Below are 21,930 nucleotides of genomic sequence, written 5' to 3'. Positions count from 1 at the left end.
TGCGGCCACGACCAGATGGGAGGCACAGCCAGAAGGCAGGATACTGGGCAATACAGATTGTCCACCCAGGATGGAGAGCCGGAGAAGAGAAGAGTTACAATTACCTGAGGGCAGCACAAATGGATGTGCTGGAACCACACCTAGAGGGTGGGGCAGGTTCCGGAACTAAGGCCCCAGCATGACTTGCTAAGTGTCATCAGGTACACTGTCTCCTCCTGCCTCAATGGGGCCAGCTCTGACAGCGTTTCTCCACCTAACCAGAGGAGGAGAAGGCTGTGTTGGTCTGCAGTGGACAAAGCCAAGACACAGAAAAGCCATACAGTGTGTCCTAGAGGGAACATGATATTCAGAGACTGAGAAGAGCAAGGTTCTAGAACTTTCTGCCACTGAGTAGTGGCCTGTAACTTGGGCAAACCACATCACCTCTGAAGTGGAAATAATGTGTCCAAGTTCATACAGGACCGTGTAAAGCTGAAATCCAGCAAAGCTAGAGAATATGGTTCACAAACTGTAAAACACTGCCCAACTACAAAGTCTATTATTCTCACTCCTTGGAGGAAAACATATTGCAAACCTGATTAGATTAACAGCTAATTTCAGAAAAGTAAAGGAAAAGCCAGGAAAACAAAAATCCTTGCAAACCCCAAATACCTCCAACCAATAAGCACTCTGTTCTTCTGGCCAGGATACGGATGTCACTTTCTTAAGAAAAACTGAAACATGATTTGTTTTTGCTCTGCCCTACACACCTCTGCTGGGCCTTGAGTGAGTCACACTGTAAACTAAATTAAAAAGTGCAGACAAAACAACTGACTTGGCAAATACCACCTTGGTGAGAGGTGAGGGGGAAGCAACGGGCAAAGTTTGGAGGAACTTCTAGGCGAGGCCTCCGTGAACCCAGCAGAGCCAGAGCCTGGCAGGCAGGGCACCTGGTCCACCGCTGGACCTGGGCCAATATTCGGCTCTCCCAGTTCAAGGGAGAAGGGAAGGCTGGCCCTGGAGGAAGCCTGGAGAGATGCACCGATGTCACCTGGGAAACGCACTGCTGGAAACAGAGCTTCTTTGGGACCTTGGGAGGGCACTGAGAAGGCATCCGAACTGGGGGCCATGACTGGGAAAGAAGTGAGGTGCAGAGACAAGGCTGGCGCAGTCGGGGTGTGGCGTGGGGCTGCAGCTGGCCTTCGGGGTTGCAGAGGGTGAGGGTGGGAGACGGCAGGGACAGAGAGGACGTGAGTGCAGCCTGGCCCCGCCTGGGAAGGAGGAAAGGCCGAATCTCGCCTCTTGCAGACTCCAGGCCAACTAGAGGAGTGGCAGCCGCTGGCCCCTGGGCAGGGCGGTGCCTGAAGGTGGCTGCGCAAACACAGGTCCCCGGGGGATAGCCCCACCCGAGCCCGTTGTGCTGCTGACGTGGCCTTTTCCTCCCTCTGCAGAAGAGTAACTGCATCTGAGCTACGGGAGGCAGAGGCCCAGTCCTGCGCGTGGAACAATGAGGAATATTTACTGAAAGAAAACTGAGGGAAGAGAGGAGTTAGGAGGAAACTTCGTCCCCACCTCCTCCTCCCATCCCGGGTGGGGGCAGAGACCACGTGTGCTCCTTCCTCCCTTTCAACCTCCTACCCGAAATTTATTTTTTTCTTCATTTCACATGATAGGAACATGTCACTTTTTCTGTTACTCACCACATGAGCAAACACTGCTACTGCCAATTCACAAAACTGCTTCCGCAGGGTCAGCGGGCCAAATGGGCTCCAGCCCCAGGCCTCACATTTTCACTGTCCCCAAGGCGCAATCGCGGCCTGTCAGCATCACCCTGCACCCAGCCAGCCATCTCCTAGGAACGCATGGGGCTCCTGGGCAGGGCCTCAGGGATGGAGGGGCTACTGCAGCACAGAGCCAGAGGGGGTTTAGGCCCTGGCACTCAGCTGTGTGACCACGGTCAACACCTGACCTCGCTGCGCTTCAGAGACTTTTCTCATTTCTTAAAGAGGATACAGGGCCAGTTTTCCAAGGCTGCCGTGAGGGTCACCTGAGACTGGGATGCCAGTGCGGGGCCTCACAGTCAACATCAAGAGATTTAGTAAGCATCTACTATGTGACAGGTTCTGTCCTAGGAGCTAGGGTACAATGGCAAATGGCCCCAGTCCAGCCCACAGAGGGAGGGCTGCATCCTACTGGGAAGAAAGGCAATAAAAAGGCACTGCCACATAACTAAGGGACAGTGGAGGGGGGGGTTACAAGCACAGGCCTAGAGTCACACTGTTCAGTGGCACACCAGCCGTGTTACTTTGGACAAGTGACTTAACCTCTCTGCATTTCAATATTCTCAGCTCCAAACAAGGATAGAACAACACCTCCCTGATTGTGTTGTGAGGATTAAAAAAAAGATTTTAAGTAACTCCACCCAACATTTGGTCCAAGGTAAAGTTAAGTACTAGCTTTAAACATTAATGATAATTGTCATAATGGTAAATGTGATAAGTACGCTGAGGGGAGTGTAGAGGGTGGGACAAGGCTTAGCAGAGGCACCTAACCCAACCTGAAGGTGGGAGAAGAGGCTATATCAGGGACAGCTTCCCAGAGATGACATTTCAACTCAGACCTGAAGAGGGACATTTACGAAATCTACCCTGACGAAGTGCTGTGTGGCTGGACAGAAAAGCCTCGGTACTGCCTGATCCAGCTCGCACCTCACACGGCTGGGAGGAACCCGGTGGGCCCAGAACACGGACTGGGGAGCCCCGGGGTGGCAGCAGCCAGGGTGGATGTTCTGGAAGCAGGACCATGTGCCCTAGAAGCGGCAGGGCCGGGAGCCCACGGGGTTGCCCAGGAGCCCTGCTGTCAGCAGAGCCAGAGACGGAGGCCGCTGGGGGCGGAGCAGGCAGGAAAGGATGTCCCCACCTGGGGCTGCTGACAAGAGAGAAGGCCTTCTGTCACCATGGCTACAGCCTGCCTCAAGTTCTCCACTGGTGGCAACTGCAAAGGTACCCAAGACACCGTTTCCACCTTAGCGTTTTTAAAACTGCTCGAGAGACGAGGCGCCTCCCCGTTCCCAGAATAAAATCACCCAGGGTGCACTCACAAGCTCCTTTCTCCAATTTTTCTAATAAATCCTGTTTGTAAACCGTAAAGACTAGGGAGTGGCTCCTGTAATTAAACGCAGCCTCAGCTCTGACACCTGTGTTTCCAGGATGTTCCTTGGGTTGACTGCAAAACCTCCTATCAATATCTGAGTCACTGAACTGAACCGTGGTCAGAACTGGCGCCTCCACGCCAGCCACCCTCCATGCTGAGCAGAGGTAATAAGCCACCCGGCGCAGACGGAGGTTTCTTTATAGACCTGAGAAGACATTTGTGATGACTCCAGGGCTTTGTTAATCAAAAGTCTCAGCAGCGAATTCTGGTTGCTAAACCTCAAGGCCAAGCACTAAATAACTCGGACAGTGTCTTCAGACTTTTCAAGTGAGTGAAACTTCCATTTTCATGTCAAATCGACTGCAGGCTTACCGAGGTCGATGAGAATGGCGTGCTGGTGGGAGGTGAGCTGCTTTAAGAGCTCTTTGTATGGCGTGTCCTTTGGCTGCTGTTTACTGGGAAACGGGTGTTTTAGGTGGTATTGCTCTGCTAGGAATTTCCAGATTTCGCCCCGGTGATGTCGCGGCACACCTTCAAAAGCGGGGGTGGAAAAGAGAGAGAGGGGCTTCATGTACAGAATTCAACTTAACAATAAAAACGAGTTGTGCTTCAGTCCACTGATCCAGCTTCTAGTTCCACTGTGAATTAACTGCATAGGAATGGAAATAAAGCAACCAGAATTCTCTCGTATTTGCTCCCTTCCTTCCTTCCTCCACACTCTCCGCCATTCTTCCCTTACCCCCCTGACCCCCCCCCCACCTTTCGTAGCACATATCTAGGTACTATGTGCAGACTGTGCTAGACTCTGCGATAAACTGATGAATGACATGAACCCCTATGACTGGCACCAATTACTAACGTCCTTGGGAAATAACTGCAAGCATGTAAAATGACACTGCAAAATGGGATCTCAGGGACTTCCCTGGTGGCCCAGTGGTTAAGAATCCACCTTCCAATGCAGGGGACGTGGGTTCGATTCCTGGTCGGGGAACTAAGACCCCACATGCCGTGGGGCAACTAGGCCCACGTGCCGCAACTACAGAGCCTGTACGCTGCAGCGGAGGATCCCACATGCCGCAACGAAGATCCCAACGAAGATCCCACGTGCCACAACTAAGACCTGACACAGCCCCAAATAAAAAATAAATAAGTAAAAAAATTTTTTTTTAAGTTTAAAAAAACGAAAGTGAACTCAGAGAAGGGATAGGTCCAAAGAGGTGAGTGTGGACGAAGGAGATCTAGGTTTCCTGGACTCCTTCACTTGTGCCAAGACTCAAGAGTGGGAGAAAGAAGAGAGAAGCCAATTCAGAGGAAGGGAACCAAGAGCGTTTCCACAGGCCTCCCTGGGCACACGGCACATGCAGGAGGGAGCAGGTGGCAGTCAGGCTGGAAGGGCTTTACTAGAGGCAAAACTGAGGGCAAGAAACCTGCACTTTATTTGGTAGCCGAAGGGAGCCACTGAATGTTTTTGAGTTGGGGAAGGAGTAGCCAAATCAAAGCTGAGATTCTGGAATACTGATTGGACGTCTTTCTGCAAGCGTGGGCTGGAGGAAGGGGCCAGTGGCTGCACAGGGGACAGTCTGCATGAACATGCCCTGGTGGGCATTCAACATGGACCTACAAACAAGAAAAATGATCTAAGAGCCTCTACCTAATGTTTTAGACGTGATTAACTTAAATACTCAAAGTAATTTTAAAATGTTGTCTAAAACTAAGAAACGTCCTCTTAAAGTCAATGATGTTACTCAGGTCAAACCCCATTAGAAAAAGTGACTGTTTTGGATCAAAATTCTTGGGTTCGTGATTCCGCTGTTTCAAGGCCCGAACGTGGAAATGGGGAGACAAAGAAAACAGCAGGATAAGACATCAAACCCTCCTCATCTCTGAGGAGTGCTCTTCAGAGAAAAGGAGCCTCGTAATCAGGGATTAATCTCCCTTTCCATCCAGAAAAAAACCGTGAGCCCTTTGTACCCTTCCCTGCCACTCGGAGAGCCTACCCACGTTTGCTAGTTTCCCCAGCCGTCTCTGACAGCAGATCCTACTCCGGGAAAGAGCAGCAGCTGACACTCCCTGTGAGGTGACCAGGCGCCGTCACCATCCTGAACACGTTACATCATCCCCACAACCCGCTGAGGGAAATACGATGATGCTGCACATGGTGCAGATGGGGAAACAGAGGCCCCTTGCTGAGAAGAGGTGCCCCAGCTCGTTGCTGGCAACCCAGGGAAACTGACTGCCGTTTTCTCTCAAAGTTCTCACTGTCACACAAGCTGCTACTCAGATGGGTACTGAGGAAAATATCTTACGTTCCTACCTGGCAATTAATAATAAAATCATCATTTGTGAATCTGAACCAGAAAGCCAATTTCATTTAGTACAGATTCACAGGAGCTGTTTAGAAAGCATCACTCAGCCATCTCTTGGAAATACTTACAGGCTAGTCAGTAATTTGGTTTTACACTGTGGGAGAAACACAGGGACACACTTAACTGTGACCACATCCTACACGTTCTCTGAATGTTTAACTCGGAGCCAACTGGATGACCCTGTGTAGTGGGCTGAGTGGTGGCCTCCAAAAAGGTATGCCCACGTCCTGATCACCTGAGGCTGTGAATGTTGCCTTATTTGGGAAAACGGTCTTTGCAGAGATAATTAAGTTAGGTAAAGACCTTGAAATGAGGCCACAACCCAGAATGACAATGTCTTTAGAAAAGAGTCACACAGAGGAGAAGACAAGAAGAGGAGGTGATACGCCCACAGAGGCAGAGATGGAAGTGACGCAGCCACGGTCAAGGAGTGCCGACAGCCACCAGAAGCTGGGAGAGGCCGAGGGCGACCCTGTCCACGTGGCCTGACTTCAGACTCTGGCTTCCAGAACTAAGAGAGGAAACTTTCTGTTGTTTTAGCCACCAATTTTGTTATCATTTGTTATGGCAGCAACAGGAAACTAATCCACCCTGATATCTGCTTTTTTATACTGTTCTGTTTCTTTTCTCCCTACTATTCCTGCTCAGAGATGTATCTGGAGGGGTGGGGAGATGTGCAGACACATACACACCTCATACTTCACACTGTATTAGAAACAAATGTGGGCTGAAAAACAGTCAGCATGTTACGTGATTAATAGTGGGGCTTTTCACAAAATATTTTTGTCAAACTGCGAAATTTCCCAAGTTATGAGATGAACAATTTCCCCTTATTACTAAATCATTCCCATTATCTTATCAAACCTTTATTTTGGGGAGGAAAAAAATATTGGCCGTCCCTGGACAGTACCACATATTCTGGTGTTTAAGAGAAAGCTTAGATTTTACGATTTAAAAACAAAGGGTCATGCAAATCGGTGCCAATGTGTTTGCTAAGAATGACCTGGAACAGCCTTCCGCACACTCGGTTTTGCCTCCACTCCTAACCCCAGAAAGAAACCTGGCAGTGGACTGGGCGCGCAGGCAGGAAGCCACCCTCCCCCCAGATGTAAATACTTTTTAATTTTTACTCACTTTAGAAGTAATATATGCTCACTATTTAAACGTGAGAAAAACAAACAAACCATCTGAAAATACAGAAGGTATAAAGAAGAAAGTGAAAAACCATTCATAACTAGAGGGAACATATAATTCACCACCCAAAGTGGGAAGCTGTTGAAAGCGAAGGGGAGGAAGGCTATTAATTACTGGACAGGTTGTAAAGCAGGGCTATGCCGGGTAACCCGGATGGATGGCCATCCTGTCTACAACTCAGGTTATCTGCAAACACGTCAAGGATGTCTTTCTACATATACACATATGGAGATACACAGCTGTACATGAGGCCACGCTGTCCTTTCTCATTTAACGACTGACCTCAGACACCTTTTACTGCCGTCAAAATAAATCTACTGCGTTATTTTCAAGGAATATGACATGCGTGTGGTCACGCAGTTGGGGTTTTTCGGGTTCCGCTTTGTTTTTTGGCCATTAAACACTGCCACGATCTGCACTCTTCCCACTGCAGTACACTTTTGACTGATTCATTTCTAGAACGGGTTTCTATACGTGGCAGTGCTGGGTCAAAGGTGAGCAGAGTTTGCTTCTGGCCCATATTGCCAACTGCTCAGGTAGCCTCTTTGCAATCCCACGCCTAGAAAAGTACGCTCCAGATTACAAACTTCTACACCTTCATACCTTCAGAGAAATCCTTTAAAACCAAAGTAAACTCTGAATTATTTAAAATTCCCTAGAATTATTCCTCCTTCTCCCAAGTTGACACCCTAAAATCCTGCCACCTTGATCGAACTTTACCTTGGGATGTTTATAAACCTCTTTATTTCCGTCACTTAGGGGTCTCATTAAGAGGAGAGGCCTTCTTAGCCACACGGCGTCTTTTATTTCAAGGGCTGCAAAGTAACTGGAGAGCTGGAATCCAAACCCGAGCCTACCTGCCTGAAGTCCGGCCTGGACACTATGTTACCTCCCGAGAGCATCCAGATAGAAGGCACACAGTTCACTGTCAGTTTACTAATTCACTCAGCTTATCATCACATCATTACCCAGTTTGTAGGCAACTAAGCCCTTAGGTATTCTTTTGTCTTCTTCCTGTTTCCTTAATTAACTTAATTAAGAGGAATCATGAAAGGTAATGAAACTCACATCAATTAACTAAGACATCTGGAAACAGATTAGGTAAAGACATGATAAATAGGAGAGAGATGGCCACCGAAAATGGACTTAAAAATTATTTTTTATTCCATACTTCTTCCCCAGTCATCAGTGAGGGGTGAGGCCGGCTGGACTGATTCCCAGTTAAGCTTACCTTGCCCAACAGCCGAGTGCATTTTTTCCATGTCAAACTTAATTTTTGATCTTCCTGGAGTGGTAAGCATCTTTTCCCACACTGTAGTTACTTCTTTAAGACAAGGAGTGATTTCTTCATAATCAAGCTTTAGGCGCTTGTTCAGCAAATCATTCTCAGAGGCTAGCACAGACAATTTAAGAGCACGTTAGTGAATGCTACAGCTCCGTGTCTCCTACTTCACAGCACAGCTGCCTGCTCATCACCACCGCTGAGACGTCAAGCAGCTACAAGTCAGCTTAACAGGTCCAAGGTGAAGACACGGTTCCTGCCCCACCACAGCTTCCTTACCTTGGAAGAAGCTAAACACCTAGGAGGCACCTTTGATTCCTCTTAGTCCTTCACCCCCAATGGATTCTGCTGGCTCTACTGCTAAAATACACCCCACACCTATCCAGTTCTACCCATCTCCACATCTACCCTATTAACCAGAGACATCTCAAGGGCAGGAACTATGTGTTGGAATTCCCAGCGCCTGGCATGAGGAGCTCTCAACAAAACTTCATCTAAACTACGATAGGCTCTCCGAGGATAGTTCCTTCTTATTTAGAGCCAAACCTCCTTTAAGTAGCTTCTACCCTTCGTCACATTTCTGCTGCCTGGGGCTGAACAGAATAAATCTACCCTTTTCATGTGGCATCTCCTCAAATATATGAAGATAGCTGTTATTTCCTACCAAACTTATTCAGCTTACAGCTGCATTAAGAATTATACCTAAATTACCAAATTTGGGGGGGGGGCGGGGGCAGGGGATCTAAGAAGGATTAAAACTGACAACCTCACTCCCACCTAAAACCACTAAATCCTATTCAGACAAGGTGGTAACGTTGTCAGCCCCCATATCCACTCCACAACCTATCTCCGATCTAGACTGTGAGTTTATTGGGAAAGCAGGTAGGATACATAGCTCAGCATAAGCCAACATACAGGCTTCTGCAGAGCTGTAAACTTGTCTTCTTTATGATAATAATAAACACTATATGTCTTAAGTACTCTATATTTAGTAACATTTAATCTTTTTTTTCTTTTCTTTCTTTTTTTTTTATTGGGGTACAGTTGCTTTACAACGTTGTGTTAGTTTCTGCCGTACAACGAAGTGAATCAGCTATATGTATACACATATCCCCTCCCTCTTAGACCTCCCTCCCACTCACCCCCCATCCCACCCACCTAGGTCATCACAGAGCACCGAGCTGAGCTCCCTGTGTTACACAGCAGGTTCCTACTAGCTATTTTACGCATGGTAGTGTATATATGTCAATCCTAATCTCCCAATTCATCCCAACTCCCTTCCCCCGCCCCGTGTCCACGCATCTGTTTTCTACGTCTGCGTCTCTAGTCCTGCCCTGCAAATAGGTTCATCTGTAGCATTTTTCTAATCTTCAGGACACTGTGAGGCAGGTATCTTTGGATGAGACGACTGAGCCCCTCCCCCAAGGCCCAAGCAGGAGGCGGAGTGGGCCTGGGCCCCTTGCCTTTCTCCACCACACTGCAGAACTTGCTGTGATTAATTATACACATTTTCTGAGACTAGGCAGGTATCGATTAGGGGCCTTAAATGTTTGATAGAATCCAGTGGAGCTATGTGGACCTAGACTTTTCTTTGTGTGAAAGAGACTCAATACAAATTTTATCTCTTTGACAGATATAGGGCCATTCAGACTTCTTTTCCTTCTTATTTCAGTTGTGATAAATTGCACCTTCCGATAAGTTTGTCCATTTCATCTAAGCTGTTAAGTTTATTGGCGAAGAGTTGTTCTTAGTCCCAGAGACACTAAGTCAGTGCACACCTCGCACAATCTGCTCTCCCCCCATCCCACAAATCCACTCCCCCGCCCCAACTTTTACTCTGGAGGAGACCGAGGCTGAGCAGGTTCATTACTTTGTCCAGGGCCGCAGAATCAGGATGTGCTGGGTGCAGGATTTTTGCACCCTGGATTATTTTTTAAATAGGAATTACAGTTATTTCACTGAGTTGCTCCTGTGAGGATTAAGTGAGATGAAATATACTAACCATCTACAAGATGTCTGCTAATTAGCAAGTGCTCCACAAATTACCAAAAATACAAAAGCAAAAAAAAAATCGAAATAATGCTGCTTTACAAACCAAGTGCTGATAACATGAAATATTTTCTTTTTCCCCATTAGAAATTGAGCAAATGATAATAACTCAAAGAATCTGGCTAATGCTAACCTGACAGTAAGATCTTAGTCATCTTATGCATGTTTTCTGTACTTAACTGACCCAGTTACTGCCTTTAAGAGTACAAACGCATCAAAAGATGGCGCTGAAAAGGGCTGCAGAGATCCCTCGTCCAGCCTCTCACTTCATGGACACAAAAACTGAAGTTCAAAGTGAGCAAGGGACTTGCCCAAGGTGATTTACTAGCTGGTGGGTGGCCAGGAGACTCTAGGCCTACTGCTGCCTCCTTCTCATCTTCTGTGATTTTTCATCTTCTGTCTTCATTCTTTTCCTTCTTACTTTGAAGAACACATTTTCAAGGTCCTGCTAAATAATTCCCTGCATGTATGTGGAGTTCAAATTTTTAAAAAATGTCAACCCTCAATTTCTCTCAGCTTCTCATCTACACATAGTAGATGCCATTAGAGCTGAGCTAACCCTTGTGGCACATAAGGTTCAGGGCCAGCCCTGCCAAACAGTGACTGCAAGCAGTACAAGGCTCTTGGGGCCAAATGTACATTTCTCTGGCAGTGAATTCTGCTGTGAGCACACCTGGATACTAAAGAGCCCAGAAAGCAACAAGAGGAACCTCCTCTGAAGTCAACAGAACAGAAATATCTGGCCAGAAAATGCAGCTGAAAAGGCTTATTAAGCTATGTATTTTGCTGTTGGCCCAAGCAACAGCCTGCCGTTTCAGTATCCTGACAACACTGCTCCCTAAACCAGTGGCCTCCAAAATGCCTTATCAAGCAAGGCAGATGGTGCAACCCCACAACAAACATCAAGGCTCTAAGGCAAGAACTTGAGATACAAGACCAAACTCTTTTATTAAATAAGTGTCTGCAAACCCATGTTTAAGAGTTTCCGAGGCTAGGAGAAACCAGGACTAAATGAGATCAAAATGTAACTTTGCAAAAGAGTCATCTAATCGCCATTGAATGTGGATGTGAGTTACAACCTGGACTGCAGACTAATAATGTTCAGGTCTCATTATGTCACCGCACAGGGTGTGCTGTGGCTGCCTGTCCCAGTTCTGCTCTATTAGCAACTGCCTTCACGGACAAAATGCTCTTCCAACTGCCACCATCTCCTGAAAACTTAGAAAGGGAAGGAAGGCTAAGAGGCTGGGAGTCTCAGTAATTAAATGACGCCCAAACTTGTAGAGATTTTCGAAAAACTGCACTCTATCTAATTTTTTTTTTTATAACCAACGTGTAGTACTTGTTTAACTAGGAAAATCTTTTAAAAATACCTTCAATGATCATCAATTAAAACTCAAAATTCACTGTGTTATCGTTATGCCGATGTACTATCTGCAACATTAAATTATATGACTCAGTCCATTAAGCAGCATAGTGCTGACCAAAACCCATGGTTGTGGTGAGTCACCCTGCTGTCCTGCGTCAGGCTGCTCCATCATCATTTATAATGGGGGAAATGGCCTTGCAGAGGGTGCTGCAGAGGCCTGAGGGTCGGGGAGAGAGGCCATGCATTTCAGTCCCAACACCACTGAAAAATTAGCTGTTTAACTTTTGAGGAAATCACAATTCAGCTTCCAATGGTCTACAATGAAGTGAAACAGATTTAGATGACGTGGTTTGATTCTTTCTTGAATGCAGTGCTCCCGGAATAGTAATAAATATTTGATCCATATATTCAAAAGCCAGGAAAAAGGCTTAACCATAGGAAGAATCCCCTCCTTTACATGGCTTTACAAAAGCTTTGCCACTGTGGCAATCTGATCTTGTCTCATCAGTCACAGTCACTATTCCTCCCAACACTCCCAAGAAGCCAGCCAGCATCCTTCCCATTTTACAACTACGCCCTGATTTTCCGTAGCTGCCATCTGCAAGAAGATGGGCCAGGGAAAGCATTAAGGTTTATAACCTACATGATGAATATAAGTGCCTTTTTACTTTTCAACAAAAACCCCCACCAACATACACATGATTATAAGCGCTGTGCTCCAAAGCTGTCATTTAGTCGATGGAACACTCAGCGATGCCATCACTATTAAATCTCTTTTAGACATCTGCTTTTAAAATCACCTTCAAGAACATACAAGAAAATGGTAGAAACACAGACTTGGAAGACAACTTAGCATTCGCTGCTCTAAACTCCCTTCACCATGGCATCCCTTTCCATAGCAGCCTCATGGGATGAGCTGTCTCTCTCAGCTTCAATACTGGGTACTGGAGAGCCCACTACACCCATAAGTAGACAATTCCAACCGCTCAACTACTCTCTTATCAAAAGGTCTTATTACTTTGTACTTGACTCTTGTTTTTGGTCAAAGATGACATATTTATATGGACAATGAACCTTATTCACCAGATTTGGTGTCTTAACTTTCAGCTCTATACAAACATCACAATAAAAGATGAAGCTCTACAATCAAGGAGGAAGTTAATTCCAAAATTGCTCTGGACAGGGCCACCGTGTACTACTTGTATAGCCTCCCTTTTAAAGAGCATGTTCGGATTTCCCAACCAAAATCCTCCTTATTTTATATCCAGGCAGCTCTCTGCACTCCAAGACCCGTGCTCTTTGCAGTATACCACCCAGGGTACATACAACTCGGCTCCTTAGCTACTTTGCAAATAATATTTATTCGTTCAAATGACTATGGAAACAGGAAATGAACAGAATCTAAACTTTCAAAGTTCATGGCTTATTTTGACACTAACATAACCCTGGGCTTCTCTGAGCATTAGTTTCCTCTTCAGGCTATACCTGCCTTCTTGAGTTGTCACCAGGATTAAATGAGTGTGTCCTTATAAAACCTTGTTATCAGTACAGGTACAGCTCAGTTAACTTGAAGTCTTGGTTCTCTATTTTTCAGGTTGCCTGCCACTCACTAAAAACGCACATAGAGTGAGGTTATGAACTTTAATGATTTAGGTAGGATCAGTTCACAACTAGTACCAGGCAAAGACTACGGTTGAGGACAAAGCAGGGGGAGAGAGAGAAAGAAGAAAACAAAAAACACTTTTCAGAGAGTTAAAGCTTACATTTGAAGGATGTCTCTCAGAAGATTTAATTTAATATAATTGGCGAGATTATCATTAAATCTCTAGAAAGTGAAAAGTACTAACTTTGCTTTGGAAAAGTAACAGGTATTTAATATGCACGTGCGTATGTATGTATGTTAGAGTACCTTGCCTTTTCTTTTTTTAAAGAATAACACGCTTATGTCTGATACGCTTCACTTTAGAGTCAGGACAAATTAAATCAACATCAGGCCTGTTAAATATAAAAAGTGGCAAACCAACCTTGCAGCTTCTGATTTTCCTTCTCCATCCTGAGGAGCAGTATCTGTTGTAGAATGGCCTTTTGCCACAGCTCTCGAAGTTCACGAGATGTCCTTTTCTTTTCCTCTGGGACAGGGCCAAAGGGTCCATCTTCACAAACTGGTTCTAGAGGAGATCGTGGGGGAAGCTCTCCCAGCTCTGAATAATCTGGGGAGGAAAAAGGGCATTTCAGAATGGTCATTTTTCTTTTTTTTCCTTTTTCTTCCTCTTTATTTTGTTTTCTTTTTTTAAGTGAGTTGTTGTACAATATTATATAAGTTAAGGTGTATAATATAGTGATTCACAATTTTTACAATTTTTTTAAATTAATTTATTTTTTATTGGAGTATAGTTGCTTTACAGTGTTGTGTTAGTTTCTGCTCTACAGCAAAGTGAATCAGTTATACATATATATATCCCCTCTTTTTTAGATCTCCTTCCCATTTAGGTCACCACAGAGCACTGAGCAGAGTTCCCTGTGCTATACAGTAGGTTCTCATTAGTTATCTATTTTATACATATTAGTGTATATATGTCAATCCCAACCTCCCAATTCAGCCCAATCTTCCTCCCCCCCTTGGTAACCGTAAGTTTGTTTTCTAATCTGTGTGATTCACCATTTTTAAAGCTTATACTCCATTTATAGTTAATATAAAATATCGGCTATACTCCCTGTGTTGTATAATATATCCTTGTAGCTTATTTTATACATAATAGTTTGTAGCCCTATTTCTCTTCCCCCTCATTCCCCCTCCCCGCTGATAGCCACTAGTTTGTTCTCTATCTGTGCGTCTGCTTCCTTTCTGTTATATTCACTTGTTTGTTGTATTTTCTGGATTCTACATAAGTGAGATCATACAGTATTTGTCTTTCTCTGTCTGACTTATTTCACTTAGCATAATGCCCTCCAAGTCCATCCGTGTTGCTGCAAATGGCAAAAATTCATTCTTTTTTATGACTGAATAGTATTCCACTGTACACATATATACCACAGCCAGAATGGTCATTTTTCAACAAAAATTTATATTTAAACATAGTGTCTGATCAGAAAATTCTGCTTATTCAGATATTACACAATGGTATCACCAAATTTAAAAATCAGGTTTCAATATGCATTGAAAAAACTACACCTGAGCCACAAACATCAAACAAATTATACATCAAATAGTAATAAGCAAAAGTCGCATCAGCTGAGGAAATGTTCAAAGATATCTACTTTGTAAGGTATACTACTTTATCTTCTTCTGAGTTAATGAGTGTATTATTGATAACAACAGCAAGCATTCACACAGTGCTCTATACCAGACTGTTCTGAGGGTTTTATATATAATAATTTATTTAACACTCAACCACCCTAACATGTAGGTACTGTAACTATTCAGTTTTAAAGAGAAGCAAACTAAAGCACAGGAGTTCACGTGCCTTGCCCAATGCCACACAGCTAGAAAATCGTAGAGCCAGGGTTGGAACCCAAGCAGTCTGGCTTTTATGTACATTCTTAACCACTGTGTTGTATATAAGGCCAGGTGTTTTTAAAAAAGATTAAAACTTACTTAACAGCCAAGAGTAACTGTGACCATTAATAAATCCTCTACCAAGTGCTGGGCACCATGCCAGGTGTTTTATATGGACAGACTCATTTCATCCTGATGCCAACTCCAGAAGGCAAGTATTAGCCTGAAGAGAAATGGTTCAGAGAAGCCAAGTAATTTGCCCAGGGTGAGACAATGAATAAGTTCATGCTTTCTGTAGATACCCCTACAATTTAGATATGCCTACAATTCAAATGTCTCCTATGCCATCAATTTTGAAATTTCTATTTCTTAGTTGAAATCTCTTTACAGTTCAGGAATTTGTGCCTTTCCCAAATGCAGACACTCTGCTGCTTGGTACAGTGTTGTATCTCACTAATACCTTATGGACACGCACAGAGACCACCCCACCGGTTCACTATGAAACTAGCGAAGTTCCCACACACAAGTGGACCTCATCTGACACAGTGCATTCTTAACACATGCCGTGAAAAGCCCCGCACAGGCAACCTGAGTCTCACAACCGCCCCACCCCGTAAGACAATACACTATCTCTTCCATTCAACATCTCCAACACAATTCCATGTGATGACTAATATATAGAACAGTCATCACCATTGCTCTTTATCTAAAGCTGGGTTTGTTTTCCTGCTACAAAATCAAGTACAAGCTACAAAATGTTTAATTTCCTAATGTAACTTGTCCACCTTAACTCCTCTTGAAAGTACAGGACCCTTTAAACAAATGATAAGCCATTAAGAATGCCTTATAATCTCTGTAAGCATTTAAATGCTTATCATCACATTTTTATTTATGTTTATTTCATTATGACCCTGTTAAACAAATGAATTAAAATTCTACTTCTTTTGGAGGTAAGAAATAGACCGTTTATGCACGTTACAGGAGGATGCTCACGTGTAATGGTCAATATAAAAGCAAGAATTAAAATTGTCTATATTGTATGATCTCAATTTTATAAGTATAATGAGAGGCAGTACAGTTCTGTGACTAATAAGGTCAGGCTCTGGAGCCTGGCTGCCTGGTTTTTAATCGAGACTCTGCATTTATGGATTTTGTGATCTTTAGCAAGTTGCTTAATCTCTTTGTGCCTCAATTTCCCAATCTGTTAAGTGGGAATAACAGCACCTCCCTCATAGTGGTGTTATAGGAACCGAGTTAATACATACCATACAAACCACCTAAAACAGGGTCCAACACACAGTAATACAGTGAACATTAGCTCTTATTGTTTGCTATCACATATTCACTAAGGGCACAGAAAAAAATACTGGAAGGAAACGCATCAAAATTTAGTCACTCAACATTGTAAGCTCTGAGAAGGCTAGAACCTTGCCACCTTGTCGACGGGGGTCTGTCCAACACCAAGCAGTCCCTGGCACCCAGCAGATGCTTGATAAATAATTGTTGAATAAAAGAAGAGATAGGTAGGTACTGGGATTGGTGTGCTTGCCGTTCTTCTTTGTATTTCCTGTATTTTCTAAATGTGTGATAATAAACATTTTTATAATCAAAAAATTAAAGAAAATGCAAACCTGTTCTGATTTAAATCAAAGATTAAAAAATGTTCTCTTGCAAAACACTTAGAAGACAAGTCACCCCTCACAACCTGTATACTTAGGATTACTCACTATTGAACACAATATAGTCTAAATTAATCCCTTTTGCAAAAGGAACTTTAGTCAGTATTCCTATTTAATCTTACTCTGCAGCTTGAAGTCTTCTACCTGAGCCCTTTCCCTTTATTTTGTTTTTGTTTTGTTTTCTTCTTTTACCATCTTGGCTGTTGAAAGTCCGTAAACCATCACAACCACATGAGAGGTGTCAGAACCACCTCATGAGATAGGTGATGTTATCCCCTTTCTACAGCTGAAATAACTAAGGTGCAGTGAGGTTCTGTAACACGGTCAAGGTCACACCTCTGCTAAGAGTCAGAGCCACAATCTGAACCAAGGTATATTTTCCTCCAAAGTAAAAAATGCTTACCCAGTGCCTCTAACTTCCAGATGCACAAACATCACGTGGGTATCGTGCTGAAATGCAGATTTTGACTCAGTCTGAGGGGAGCCTGAGAGTCTGCATTTCCATTAAGTGCCCAGGTGATGCCACTATTGCTGGTCTCAAAACATACTCCCAACAGCGGGCTCCACATCACATTTATACTCTTCACTCCCTCACATAATCTTAGGCACTTATTATCATGAAAGCTCTTCATTTTCTTTCGCTGTGACTGCTAGAACCCAGTCCAAATGCTGCTGTCAGCTGCCTGAATCCAGGCCTTCACACATGGTCAGAGCGCATCCCAATCTTGGTCAGGGTGCCAAGGCCCACTGCAGAATACAAAGATGGATTAGGGGCACTGGTGTTAATTTCACCTCTGAATTAACTAAATAAAGGCTAATCCACTGTAAAGGTCAGCAAATAAACCTAACAATTTACAGCAGGTTTCTCCTTCCCAGCACTACTGACGCTTTGGGCTGGCTAATTCTTTGTCATGGGGGACTGTGCTGCGCACCGTAGCATGTTTATCCGCATCCCTGGGCACTACCTACTAGATGACAGTAATACCCGCCCACGCCAGCAGCGACAATCAAAAATGCCCAGACATTGCTAAATCTCCCCTGGGGAGAAGGGGGAACAAAATCATTCCCACTGAGAACCTGAATCAGAAAAAAATGCCCATCACTTACTCTCTCCTAACCCTGGGAAGGGGTAAAATATATCCCCTTTGCCCAAGTTTATTTTATGTGGTAACAATTACAGATGTTATAGTCTATAATTAACAATTTTTAAAAATATACTATCTTTTGTTCATACTAAGAGTAGCCTAGTTACAAAGTAGTTAGTGATTTACAAGAGGGGGATAGTTAAATATCTGTTTATTCTAAATGTGGCCCGGCTAATCTTATCAATGCCAAAAGACCCAGATTTGGGACAAGGCTATAGCTTTGTGATCAGTCCTCTTTCACATGTGCGTGCGCATATGTGTTTGGGGTGCAGTCTTATGAGATGTGTACTCATGTACACAGGGGGTTGAATGGAGCGGCAGGGTGAGGATTACAACGTGAAAATGTTGGACAGCTGTTGACTGAGAACCTTGTTCTAATAATAAATATGTTCACTGTTTGAACTTGGATAATTCCTAAGCCATTTACACTAGTATTTGTTGAGTCTCTTATATGTACCCAGGATGTGATGTGCTCAGTGGTCTAAGAAAGGCTTTGCTGTTTCTAATAATCTCCAGAACAACAGCGGGGCTCTGGCTTCTGTCCTCGACTTCTATTCTTGCTGAGAGGCAGCCAGCTAGGGGCTCAGATGGAAGAACGCGCCTTAGTGCAGCAGAGGCTGAGCAGGGGCCTGCCCCACCCCTCTTTGTAAACCTCTGTAAATGCGTACACCTTTTGGGTTCCAGTCCCTCAGGGCAAAATGTGAGAGGTGACATTCACCACCAACTGCCCCAACTGTGGGGACCACAGGCACCGACAGACAGCTTTATAAAGTCTGCAGAGACACAAAACCACAGGGTTGCAGGAACAGGTCAGCCTGGGATTGGCTTTTACTATTCTGACATCTCCAGCAATGACAGGATGTAGAAGGCCTAAATTATGTAGACTCTCAGAAACAATGGCCTTCAGTGGGTTCTAAGAACTGTAAAACCAGCCATAATTCAGGGGCCCTAGGAGACAACTGCCTGCATCTAAATCACTGCTGTGACATTCTCAAGAGAGTCATAAATATGACCTCTGCTGGTGGGTCAATATCGCAGATGCCGAACTGTCCTCTGACTGCTCTGTGCTGCTGTGTCCTCTCTGCACACATGTGTGTGGGGAAGAGCGTGACATCACACTGCTGGTGTGACAGGGCAGGAGGAAAAGGAACATGCCCATGGCCTCACATCTGTCCAGCCTCCGGCTCTGCAAAGTCTGGAATACAGGGCTCCTTTCCTATGTTTTCACAAGACACTGATACCAAAGTTGAACTGCAGTTCTCCTCCCTTTAAACATACAACATTAAGTCACGCGGCAGGTGCCCTGTGAGAAAGAGAAGCCCCAGGAAGAAAATGAAGAGACAGATCCTTATTCTCCAATATGCCGCTTTTTTCTGTTATCCCACAACAGAGCAGGTTAAAACTCTCGCCATCCCTCCTGAAAAATCCCGGTCTCCCATGGCAGAAGAAAAAGAAAACGTTTAAAATTCCAGTTATTCTCAAACTTCCGTTTGAACGACATGAATAGACCTTGGAAACAAGAATTAAAACTGAACATTAAATCTCTGGAGAAAAGTTAACAACAGCAGGGATTAACATCTGCAGCATCTGTTGTTACCAACAGCTGAAGAAAATTTCTTAAAAAAACAAAGTAAAATGAATGTGTAGATTTAAGAAAGAAATAGGCAATCCTCGAATGAATGCCGTCAAACTGTTTACAAAGTGCAAACTTTACCTCCACTACAACGGAACATAGATGCCAGGAGAGCAGAGATTTCTGCGGTCCCTGCCGTATCCCGTGCCTGGGAAACAGCAGAGGCACATGGAAAAGTCATAAACAAACAGATTCATTTACCCGAGATCTCTCCACACTCTACTCTGACTACTTTGGATGTTTTATGGAAAATAACCCAAAAACAATAACCTCGCTATTTTTCTACAGTTGCATTATATCATGGTCTAGCTACAGGAAAACATAATTTTTAAATTATAACATTCTTTTTTTAAAAGAAATATTTCTAAGTTTTTTTCACCTGCTGCTAGAAATCCAGATATGAACACGCCACAGTCCCTCAAATTTCAAGCAGGGTGATTGGGAGAAGTACACAAGTGCTGAGAAATACAAAGAAAGTATTCTAGAAGTTCAGCAAAGAAAACGAATTTCTCCTGTGTACCAGGTCAAGGGCATAGGCCCTGGAGCCAGATACCTGCGATCAAATCCCTGCTCCACCACTCATCTAGCTACTTAACCTCAAACAGGTGGTTTGAACACCTTATACCTGTATCCTCACCTGCAAAATCTGCATTCTAGTGCCTCTCAGAGGATTAGTGTGAGCATTAATTAGGCAAACGTGGAAAAAAAGATAAGCCTGGCACATAGCAAGCATTCGATAAAATGTCAGCTATCATTCTTCTTATCAGCATCAGGTTTTAGGAACTGGTAGTTGTTCTTTAAGGACAAGTAAAATTCAGACAGGTGGAAATGACGGGCGCCATGCCTGGTAAAGGGAGCAGCATCACGGGGCATGCAGGTGAATATCAGTTATCATGCACGGACCCATTCTGCTAATGACCAGATGGTGCACGTGCAAACAGAAGAGAAGAATATGGTCAGGCCCAGACTACAGACAGCAATGACTGCCTGGTTCCTTTAGGTATTAATTAGTGGGAATCATGGAAGATTTGGGGTTTTTACAGTTTTCAAAAGAAAATGTATTTCATTTATGCATTCTTTAGCATTGGAAAGATACCCCGGTCAGCAGGGAATGGAGAGCTTGGTGGATGTGACAAGTGAAGGGCTATTATGAAACATGTGAAAAAGTGCTAGGGTTGGGGGATAAGCTCTGAAGACAGAAGAGCGAGCCTAACTCTGCCTGAGACGGGGTGCAGCGGGGTGGGGGTGGTGAGGGGATGTAATGGGGAGGCAGGCACACAAGTTTTTTTTAAGAAAACAGACAAGAAATGCAGAAACTAAAAACAGCAGCAAGAGCCCTGCAGATCTTTATCCCTATGCCCTCCCAAATTAGCCATCTGGGGTGAGTTTCCAAGGCTCAGCATGGCGAGGAGCTGTGACAACAGCTCACAGCTCGAGGGGAAGCAGGAAGGCGCAGGGCAGGGACGGGGGGTGGGGGGAAGCCCAGGGAGGAGAGCCAGACAGAGGCACGGAGAAGATGACTGAAGGGAAGGCGTACAGCGGGCGCTCCTGGGGAGCCGGAGCGGGGGGGGGGGTGTTGGGGGGGGCCGACATTGGCCCCCGCTTCCTCCCTCCCTCCGGGGCTGAGCTGGGAGTACAGGCAAGAAGCACCCCCGTGGGGGGAGGTAGTGCCTGGGAAAGTCAAGGCCTACGTAAGCCTGAAAAGAACCAAGAAAAGGCTGTAGACACATGAAGTTTTATTTAGTGCACTGGATAAAATTATCCTTTGAGAGGGATTTCCCTGGTGGTCCAGTGGGTAAGACTCCACCCTCCTAAAGTAGGGGGCCTGGGTTTGATCCCTGGTGGGGGAACCAGATCCCACATGCATGCTGCAACCAAGAGCCCGCATGCTGCAACTAAAGATCCCACGCGCCACAGTGAAGACCCCTGGCAGCCAAAATAAATTAAAAAAAAAAATTATCCTTTGAAATGAATGGCATTTGTTTTCATATCTGCAAAGGGGATAATATTGTACTTTTTGGGAGGGCCGAAGGTCAGGGCTCTCGTTTCTTGATGAAAGACAATAAAACTATAAAGAGGAACAAACAGTCAGCCTCAGTCGGCATACGAAATGCTGATCTTCGTCATAGTTCGATCTCCTCTATTACCACTTATAGAACCTTGAATTTCAAATTGTGGTTCCTGCAGTTTTATGAGACACGTTGAGGTGGAAAAGAGCCGCCACCACCAAAGGCCCTTGGGTCAGGGCCACCAGGACAGGTGAGGGGGTAAGTCCAGGACCCAGGGGACCCCCCTGCTCACTCTCCTTCCGTCCCCTGGCCTGTGAGGGAAATCGTCAGCACCCACAGGAGCACGGAGACGCAGGGCTGAAAGGGGCACTAGAAGAGGACTCAGCTCAACCCCCCTTCCCTTCCCAATGGGGAAAGGGAGGCTCAAATAGCTCACCCCGAGCGCTTACTCTGTGCCAGGCAGCGTGCTTCACAAGTAGCCACACATCTCACCCTCACCACCGCCCAGTAAGTGAGGACTGTTGTGACAGCCTCGGTGACCAAGGCCTGAGACGTGGAGCTGGTTTGCTGGTGGAG

The 21,930-nt window shown here is 44.9% G+C and overlaps 1 protein-coding gene across 10 annotated transcripts in view; it reads right to left on the bottom strand.

Moving 5' to 3' along the window:
- The window catches only part of TBC1D1 (TBC1 domain family member 1), a 229,603-nt gene that overhangs the window by 22,828 nt on the left and 184,845 nt on the right, over positions 1 to 21,930 (bottom strand). For all 10 annotated transcript variants that reach the window (XM_079920578.1, XM_079920572.1, XM_079920575.1 and 7 more), the window contains 3 exons: positions 13,417 to 13,602; positions 7,924 to 8,085; positions 3,505 to 3,663 (listed from right to left, as the gene is read on the bottom strand). In XM_079920578.1, coding sequence (XP_079776704.1) covers positions 3,505 to 3,663; positions 7,924 to 8,085; positions 13,417 to 13,602 — 507 coding nt within the window. The remainder of the gene's footprint in view (positions 1 to 3,504; positions 3,664 to 7,923; positions 8,086 to 13,416; positions 13,603 to 21,930) is intronic.

The sequence above is a fragment of the Stenella coeruleoalba genome, assembly GCF_951394435.1.
Source record: "Stenella coeruleoalba genome assembly, chromosome: 4".
NCBI classification, from domain to species: domain Eukaryota; kingdom Metazoa; phylum Chordata; class Mammalia; order Artiodactyla; family Delphinidae; genus Stenella; species Stenella coeruleoalba.
The sequence above is the reverse complement of the archived record's forward strand: the minus strand, read 5'-3'. Positions and strand labels throughout refer to the sequence as shown.